This window comes from Oryx dammah, unplaced genomic scaffold, assembly GCF_014754425.2.
Source record: "Oryx dammah isolate SB20612 unplaced genomic scaffold, SCBI_Odam_1.1 HiC_scaffold_15, whole genome shotgun sequence".
Lineage (NCBI taxonomy): Eukaryota > Metazoa > Chordata > Mammalia > Artiodactyla > Bovidae > Oryx > Oryx dammah.
Genome location: NW_024070199.1, coordinates 37,026,650 through 37,036,089, shown reverse-complemented (window position 1 = coordinate 37,036,089; position 9,440 = coordinate 37,026,650). Strand labels below are relative to the sequence as shown.

General features: G+C 45.1%; 1 protein-coding gene across 1 annotated transcript; it reads left to right on the top strand.

Moving 5' to 3' along the window:
• Nucleotides 1–458: 458 nt before the first annotated feature.
• Nucleotides 459–9,440, top strand: LOC120874500 (pregnancy-associated glycoprotein 1-like). Its single transcript, XM_040255928.1, has 9 exons — nt 459–559; nt 1,623–1,773; nt 2,741–2,858; nt 2,957–3,075; nt 4,260–4,453; nt 5,376–5,492; nt 7,150–7,291; nt 7,379–7,477; nt 9,177–9,440. Exons 1-9 carry the CDS (start codon nt 459–461, stop codon nt 9,324–9,326), a joined length of 1,191 nt encoding a protein of 396 aa, XP_040111862.1. The 3' UTR covers nt 9,327–9,440.

The following is a 9,440-nucleotide window of genomic DNA, read 5'->3' as shown; positions in this document are numbered from 1 at the left end:
ACCCACCACCTAAAGTCAATTGTATGTCCCTGGGCTGTCGCTGAAGTCTTCACTTTGCCATTTGACAACTTATCATCTTAGCAATCTCCTCTCCCACGAAGACAGCAATGCATATCTCATGAAGTGACTAGGAAGATGACATGAAACCACGCGTGTCAAGCATGGCCCCTATTATCCATTTTCATGATGTTCTTAGCAGTTTTTTCTCCAAGTAGGCAAGGTTCTCCATCTTCTTAGATGTCCATGCAGATCAGTTTGATTTTCCAGCCAAGATTCAAGGAAGAGATTGCATTTAAATTCTCTGTATTCTGAAAAGCTTCAAAGTCCATTCGCCAAGGACATGGATGAAGGTAGTTTTTATCGAGACCTTTGTGGTTTTTTCAGATCTTTTAGTGGCATAAAGGGGAAAACTAGGGTAGGTCAGAGTATATATAACTGGGGCTCCCAGTCACCACTACATGCTAAGAACCCAAACTTCCCTGAGTACTTGGAGGCAGGAGGGAAGCATGAAGTGGCTTGTGCTCTTCGGGCTTGTGGCCTTCTCAGAGTGCATAGTCAAGTAAGTATGGGGACTGTATGTCACATCATATTCCTTTATCGAATTTTTATTTTCATCTGATTATTCTTTCACCCATCAGGTTTAGAAGGAAATGGAATATTTCCCTAAGAGTCTTAAAGTTCAACTCTTACTTATTGATAAGTAACTTGCTATAGGAACTGTGGATCCCAAGGTCTTGGTGTAGATTTGGGTTGCACAACATTTGGGGTCCAGTCATGTCATGACCTGTTGAAAATGCAACTCCTTGCAACTGTTCAGTGCACAGTCTATGCAGATGTTGATCTGGTCCTGTGGAATAGCACTTTTCTATATTTTGTTTAACATGTCCTCTTTTTCCCTGTCAAATTCAGTGTGTATATGCCTATGTCTGCATCTCTGTATCACTGTCATTTATCTCTCCATCACTTTGGAAGTCACTGGGAGTCTATTTCTCTTCATGTTGTTTTCTTTTAATTTTTCAATTTACTCTTACTTCCTTCTCAAGCCTCTGAATTTCCCTTCCTTGTTCCCTATATCTTGGATTCTTTCAAATCTCTCTTCTCTTTCAACTTGGAGAAAGATACACTGTCTTATATCTGACAAGCAGTGTGACCACAGCCAACTCAGGAACCTCTTGCATTTCAAATTGCTCCGTTGTAAAAGACAATAAGAGTCCCCTTCTACCTCCTTCCTTGAGGTGCTTTGAGGAGGAATGAGTGGGATGACAACAGCAATGCTAATGGCTGTCATTGTTGAGCTTTCCTTTTTATCAGGTACCTTATATCCATCATTTCACTTATCCCCAAGATATTCTATTTGGAGGGTTTGTATTGTTACATTCCACCATTTTGCCGAAAGGGAGAGTGAGACACCACATGGTCATATGGCTTACCCAAGACTGCAGAAAATAACCTGTATTCAAATCTATGTCTTTGCCATGGTATATGCATAAAACTCTGATAATAATGTGCTGCATAAAAATGATTAGAAAACACACAGGGCCATTAAAATGACATTTATGCATTAACACTGACAGTTAATTGTAGCATCTTCTTTGTTTTCTTTGTCAAATGCTCGGTGAAAGAATACCTTTAAGGAGAGTGAAGACCATGAGAAAAACCCTCAGTGGAAAAAACTTGCTGAACGATGTCTTGAAGGAGCATCCTTACAGACTGCCTCATATTTCTTTTCGTGATTCAAATCTAACTATTCACCCATTGAGAAATATCAGAGATGTGAGTATTTTGGTAGGATGGTGCTCCACAGCGCTCCCTGGTGCTCTAGCTTAGCATGGGGGTCATCTGGAGTTGCCAAGAGGGATGTTGGGATTGGGGTTCCTGCAGGAGGCTGAGACAATGGAAAACAGGGACCCCACCCAGAGGCACTCTCATCCTCAACTGTTGGTCTTTGTGACTGGGCCTGGCAATTACCAGGTGGCAGGTAAATATCCATTTCTATGTAAAAAAATGTGTCATTAGTTTGAGGGCAATTGTTCCTTCTGAACGAAATGAGCCACTCAGTTATAGATGAAGAGTGAACCATCAGTGATCAAAAGGTAGAACCCTCTGAAAAGCAATTGTGAATCCCCAGGTAGAGGAATTCAATTTCTACAGATGCAAGAATGACAGCAGGAAAAAGTTACTGAACCTGTATTCCGTATATGGCCATAAGAGTCTAACACAGTGCTTACTGTTTTTAGATTAGAAAAGGGCTTATTTTGTCTTCAAGAATGCCCATGACAGCCTGAGAGGTAGGCAAAGAATAAATACATGTCAATTGAAAGGGTTCCCAGTGTGGTGTTGATTGGATGTGGTCTGAGTTTAGAGGGATTGGTTGCAGTTGATCAAGAAGGACCTCCTGGAGAAGGGGGTGTGAAACTTGGTTTGAAGAGACTACATAGCTCCTCAAATGAAGGCACCAGGACTTCCCCAGGTGTCCAGCAGTCCTGGAGTCCCAGTGGTTATGCCTCTGTGCTTCCCATGAAGGAGGTACCACTTCAACGCTTGGTCATAGAGTTCATATCTTGCATACAATGTAGCACAGGAAAAATATATCAAATGGAGATACCTCTGTGACCAAAGTCTGTGTGATGCATGGTGGTTAGAAAGTATTCTCAAGATATGTGATACCCAGAGGGAGCATCAGTGTGGGAATAGAGGGTAGCCAGTTCTGCACTAACCCACTCCCTCCTTCTCCCTGTAGATATTCTACGTGGGTAACATCACCATTGGAACACCCCCTCAGGAGTTCCAGGTTATCTTTGACACAGCCTCATCTGACTTGTGGGTACCCTCCATCTATTGCAACAGCTCAACCTGTTGTGAGTACAGACACCCACTACCCGGACCATCTTTCACTTACCCTGCCGCCCTGTTTCCACCCTTGGCACCTGATGACACTCATCTCTTGTGTCTACAGCTACACGTGTTAGGTTCAGACATCTTCAGTCTTCCACCTTCCGGCTTGCCAATAAGACGTTCAGGATCGTGTATGGATGTGGGAAAATGAAAGGAGTTGTTGTTCGTGACACAGTTCGGGTAACAGTGTAACAAATGCTGAGTCAGGACTGGATATGAGGTGACCATTGCTTACAAAACAGATGCAGGGCCATCTGGCAAGATCTTTCCTAGCCTAACTCCCATAAAATTTGGCCATCTTATCCACAGAGTCATGTCTCGGGTGGCAGTGCCCTTGGTGACACACGAGCAAACAAAATTAGCTAACCCAGAGAGTGGCTTGAGCTGTGGACTTGCAGCTCCTCTGCCCATGAGCAGTTCAAGGTTCATTTGGCTCAGAGTGAGAAGGGATAAAAGCACCTACTTTTATATTAACAGACTGTTCCAGCAACTTTCAGGTGATAACTGGTTTAATTCTGCAACAACCTCACAAGGCAGTTACTCTGATTAGGTCATGAGACATATGAGGTAACTGAGGACCAGACAGCAAGGACATTGCTGAGAGCACACAGGTGATAAAAGGTGGAGTTAGGCTGGCTTTTCAGTCCTGAAGTTGCTGTGGGGTGTTGATAAAACAGATCTGGGGACCCTGGAGGCAGTCAAGGGCTTCATGTATCAGGAGTGGGAAACTGGAGGCCTGAGAATTCAAGGGGCTTGATAAATGAGTTCTCACTCTAGAGGACCCGTCAGAGTCTAATAAATCTATGGCTTGCTTCCCCCAAAATACTTGAGTAGTTTCCCCCTCTCTTTCTTTTTCACACACACTCACAGAAATATACACATATCCCCAAAAGTGAATTCCCCAGGCAGTAATTTCATAGAACCCTGCAAGCAAGATTGTGTTTTCAGCTACTGTCTTCCTGGACAGATGCAGAATGCACAGTACCTTACAGAGAATTCAGTCCATTTCTGTCATTAGGTCACAGTAACGCCAAAGAGAAGGCTATCTAGCTCGGAATTATTTTGTTCATAAGGTGGCACCAATGGGACCTGTCCTGAATCTTGGTTGCCCCACCTGTACAGAAGCCATGAGGCCAATTTAACGCACTCAGGTGGTGTTTTTCAGAGGGGCCTATGTTTTAGAGTTCATAGCCTCTCTCAAATGGAACCCAAATTCCCCTTCTACGTTTCTCTACCCGTTTGTGGGCAACCAAAGACAGATCCCAGCCTCAATTCTTCTCTGAGGATCTAATGGCAATGCACCCCAGCCCAGTCCTAGCCCCACTTCACATATCTGTAAGTGGGAACACTCTTCTCTCCCACAGATTGGGGACCTTGTAAGTACTGACCAGCCATTTGGTCTAAGCGTGGTGGAACTTGGGTTTGAGCACAGAAAATATGATGGTGTCTTGGGCTTGAACTATCCCAACCTATCCTTCTCTGGAGCCATCCCCATCTTTGACAAGCTGAAGAATGAAGGTGCCATTTCTGAGCCTGTTTTTGCCTTCTACTTGAGCAAGTAAGTCTGAGATGGACAATTCCTTTCTCCAAATTAGCTATAAGATGCTTTCAGTTGCATGAAAATTATAGAACACTTGATAAAGAAGTATCCTGAGAGTAAAATAACCAAGGATAACTATGGCTCCAGGGCCCTACCTGGCTTCATCACTTGCTTTTATAAATAAAATTTTATTGGAACACAAACCTACTCCTGGGCTCAAGACCAGTAACTTGGTCTAGGGGGGTGAGATAGGAAGGAGGAAAAAGGAAGGCAACGGGAAACACTTTGGAGGAAAAAGCATTCTGATTTGATTATGAATTTGTTAAGGAAGGAAGGAAAAGGATGGTGGATATCTTTCCTTCCTCGTTAGCATTTAAAAGGGAGCCCAGGATCAGCTACCCAATTTGTGAAGCCAGTGAGAAATGAAAGTGTGGGACACAAAACTGTGGAACCCTTTGTTCAAGAAATATTAGGCATTTATAAACAGGGAGAACAGAGGTGGGTCCCTTCTGAGTGTGAAGCCCTTTGGACAGTGGAGGTCACAGGCCAGTGGAGCCAACTCTGGGTGACCTGAACCCGCACCCTTAGAACTCCCAGGCCTTGATTGTCCTGAAAAATGACATGGTGGACAAGGGAAAAGCCAAAACACTTCAGCACTCTGTCCTCTGAGAGTGTCTGAGCACTCAGGTCACTGAAGGTTCAGGGCGTCTTCAGAAGACATAGTGGGCAGAGCTCAGACAAGTGATTCAGCTTCTAACATCCTCTGTGCCACTCATGAGACAGCAACAGACCACAATCTGGATCTCTGTCTCTCCTAGACACTATTTCTGCATCTGCACATGGGGACCTTATTAGGGCCTTGATGGGTGGACCATCACAGCTCTCACACAGTGTTGTTGTTACTGTCCTCCAAGGATACTCCCCTCACTTCTCTCTACAGAGACGAGCAGGAGGGCAGTGTGGTGATGTTTGGTGGGGTGGACCACCGCTACTACAAGGGAGAGCTCAACTGGGTACCATTGATCCAAGCGGGCAACTGGAGTGTCCACGTAGACCGGTAAACCTCTCCCTCTGAGGGTCAGCCCAAGTGATGCTCCCACTAATGTACATGGACACAGGCAGACACACATAAATGCATTCTTAGACACTCAGTCACACAGACATATACACCACCCATAACGACACAGACAGACACACAGACACTTGGAAACATACAGGCAGACACATATAAACCTACACAGAGACACATAAAAACATGCATAGCTAGTCAGAGACACACAAGCACACACAGAGACACATACAAACACACATGCAAACAAACACACAAGCACATAAATACACAAACAACCCATGGGTTCATAATCCCCAGGCCTTCTGAGCAAGGCTCTACCAGGGTCCTAAAAGGATCCAGAGAGGTCTGTGCAGCTGGGAGAGGGCTGCATCCACTGCCCTTCCAGGGGGGTAGCATGTTTAGAGGATTCTACAGTATGGTGAACAGAGGATCAGGGATAATTTCACTAGCCGGAACAGTTATGATAAGATGACCAACTGTCCAGGGCTACTTAGGACATAGGGAGTTCTCAATACAGATAAATGTCATTTTAAAAACAGGGACAGTCCTGAGAAAATGGGGAAAACTGGTTTGCTTAGGGAGCAGCTACCCAGCAGTGGAAAGAGGTTGGCTGCAGTCTTAAGATGTGAAAGCAACTAATACAAAAGACATCCCCATGTTCATGGGCAGCCAGTGAGGCAGGGGCTATAACAGAGAATCAGGAATGTGGGATCCAGGAGTGACCTGAGGACTAGAGGCATAATTGACAGGATTCTGTGTGATACCTTCAGACAAAAGTTGATCTCTACTTTGGAGTTTGTGTGGGCTAGTCATGTATTTCCTGGCCAGAGTCTCAGGGTCTGAGATGGTTGTAGGAGCAGTGCTGGGAGACAGCTTCTCCCCCTACTATGAGAATCTGCTTCTGCGAATTTCCATCTTCACTCTGTGTGTGACCCATTATTTGTTCCCAATCAGATACAGCTCTCTGGAGATTTCTTATTGTTTTCTGTCTTCATTCAATCATTGAACAGAAAATTATTGGGCATCCACTGTGTGCCAGGCACTTCAGGGAGGCAAGGAGAAAAAAACTCGCCCTCACATTTAACAAGGCAGATGTACATGAAGTGACTCACCCACATAGTTAATTGTGATTTTGGTACATGCTAGACATAAGGAGGAGAAGGCAATGACAACCCACTAAAGTACTTTGCCTGGAAAATCCCAGGGAAGGCAGAGCCTGGGTGGGCTGCTCTCTATGAGGTCGCAAAGAGTAGGACACAACTGAAGTGAATTAGCAGCAGCAGCAGCATTAACAGTTATGAGGAAGGGTCTACAGATAGTGACCAAGACAGGAGACTGATAAACACTAGGGGAAAGACTTCCCAAAAACAATAAAATTAAGCTGGAATCTGGAAGATGAGAAGAAATTTGCTTGTCAAAGGGTAGTGGAGTCTTCTAGGAAGGAAGACTAGCTTGTGTCAAGGTACAAAAGTTCTTGGTGTATTCAAGTACTACATTTGAGGATATCAGGAAAGGTACTGTGTTGAGAGCAAAGGAAAAGAGAGCAAGAGACGAAGGGCTGTTTAGGAGACAGTTGGGAAGGGGACAACTCTGGGGAGACTCAGAGTGACCTTGATGCCCGCTTTCTTCCATTGTCTCTCAGCATCACCATGAAAGGAGAGGTTATTGCTTGTTCTGATGGCTGTGTGGCCCTGGTGGACACCGGGTCATCACATATCCAAGGCCCAGGAAGACTGGTCGATAACATACAGAAGCTCATCGGCACCACGCCACAGGGTTCCACGGTGAAGGGTCACACCCCAGGGTCACTCCCTGTCTCCAAACACAACAAGGATCTCCATGGCCAACCTCTCACTCTCTCTCTCTAACAGCACTACGTCTCATGTTCTGCGGTCAATACTCTGCCTTCTATTATCTTCACCATCAACGGCATCGACTACCCAGTGCCAGGTCAAGCCTACATCCTCAAGGTGAGGGGACAATACTGTGGGTTGGTTCTCAAACTGGAGCTTGCAGGAACCCTTGGGCTGCTACTGGGAGGAAGGCACCCTCTGGAGGCCATGCTGCACCATTGCAGATGCTGCTGATTCCTGTGGCTGGGCCAGTGCCTCCCACAATACCAATCACTTGAGAGTAAAGGGCTATTTGGGACACTGATTTTCCTGAAATAAATGTGGAGATAGCACAGCATATGGCATGGTGGGAGTCAGGGAGAGGAGAACATTAAGATCCTCAGTCCTCAAAGAGCTTCAATTCAATCTGAACCCTTAGGTGCATGAACATGAAATTCCGCTCTAGCAGTCCCTGACATAGGCCATGTTACAAGGAGAATGGTGGGGGACAGTCCAAGTTTGAAGTCCCAACATAAGTTAACTGTCTACCTTACATCTCAAGATTTTTCTGGTTTGAATGATAAACTACATGGTCAGCCTAGTCCTCGGCTGCATCTTCCCCTTGCTCTGAACAGGTGCCTCCTTTGTCAATTGGGGTACCCGACCTCGACCCCTCAGTGGGGAGGTTGGATACTCAGGTGAATAAAGGGTGCACAGTGACTGCTCAGCCCCGGCACAGGGTGGAGGTTTCATGTCAGCTCCCTGAGAGAGTTCAGAGCAGGCTGATGGACTCAAAGAAGGCTTTGAAGAAGAGAGGGAGTTTCAAGAATTCTAAAATGACAAACTCATTGAGCCATTTTGAGGGTTGCTTGGTTCTAGGCAAAAGTGCACTGGATTCTATGCAAATGACATTGCAAGGTACTCTGCACTAAGGCACTGGGGACTTTCTAGGGGTGATGAGGTCTACAGACTGACCAGTGGGGATGGGGAACCAGAGTACGTTACCCACCCAAGCCTGGAGTGGCCAAAGAGGGTGAGTGTGGGCCGAAGGAGGCTTCTCAGAGTTCCTGAGTTAAGTGTTCAAGAAAGTGTTGTGGGCACTGCTCTATTTAAGATGGATAACCAACATCGAGTTATTTTGTAGCACAGGGAACTCCACTCAGTTATATGACAGCCTGGATGGGAGAGGTATCTTTGGGACAAGAATACCTAGATACATACGGTTGAGCCCCTTTACTGTCCACCTGAAACTCAGAATAATGTTAATCAGCTATACTCCAATACAAAATAATTTTTTTTAAATAAAGTACAGATTGTGGGGATGCAGGAGGAGAACCAGCATTCTCTGCAGAGAAAATAAGGAACAGGAGTGAGAAGGAAAGATCCAGGGAATGAGGAGAGCTATGGACACACTTGTTCTTTCAAAAAATATATATATTGAAGTGTGGCTAATCTTCAGTGTTGCATTAAGATCTGCTGCACAACAATGTGACTCAGTTATACATATAAAAATATATTTTTTTCTTATTCTTTTTCATGTGGTATATCACTGAATATTGAATATAGTTCCTGACGCTCTACAATAGGACTTTGTTGTTTTTCATTCCTCTGTTTCCCCAACTCCCATTCCTCCATTCACCACACCCTTCCTCATGACAACCTGCTGTATTGGCCCTCTTTGGTTTTGGATGAACTCTCATATCCCCTGCTTCTGAGAAAACCCCTTGATACTTAACAAAAGAGGGAAATAAAACAAAGAATTGTGCTGGGTCTGGATATTGGGGGGAGACACCGGTAAGGGCTCATGCTGACTGGTGTGTGTCTCTGACTTCCCCAGGATTCTAGAGGCTACTGCTATACCATCTTTAAAGAGAAAGTTGTGAGAAGATCTACAGAGTTCTGGGTCCTGGGTGAAGCCTTCCTGAGGGTGTATTTCTCGGTTTTTGATCGAGGAAATGACAGGATTGGCCTGGCACCAGCAGTGTAAAACCTTGGAGAGGTTCAGGAATCAGTAAGGCCATTTCTAACACACATTCACTCACACTTTGAGCGCTCCTGCCCAGGATGCTGGTGAACTGTATTTGGTGTTTTGTACACGCTA

Bases quoted from the DNA above. Each gene is read 5' to 3' on its own strand.
- LOC120874500 (XM_040255928.1), top strand. From the start codon at position 459: ATGCTAAGAACCCAAACTTCCCTGAGTACTTGGAGGCAGGAGGGAAGC. The intron at 2,859-2,956 runs GTGAGTACAGAC...TTGTGTCTACAG, and splicing joins TTGCAACAGCTCAACCTGTT to CTACACGTGTTAGGTTCAGA. The intron at 7,478-9,176 runs GTGAGGGGACAA...TGACTTCCCCAG, and splicing joins GTCAAGCCTACATCCTCAAG to GATTCTAGAGGCTACTGCTA.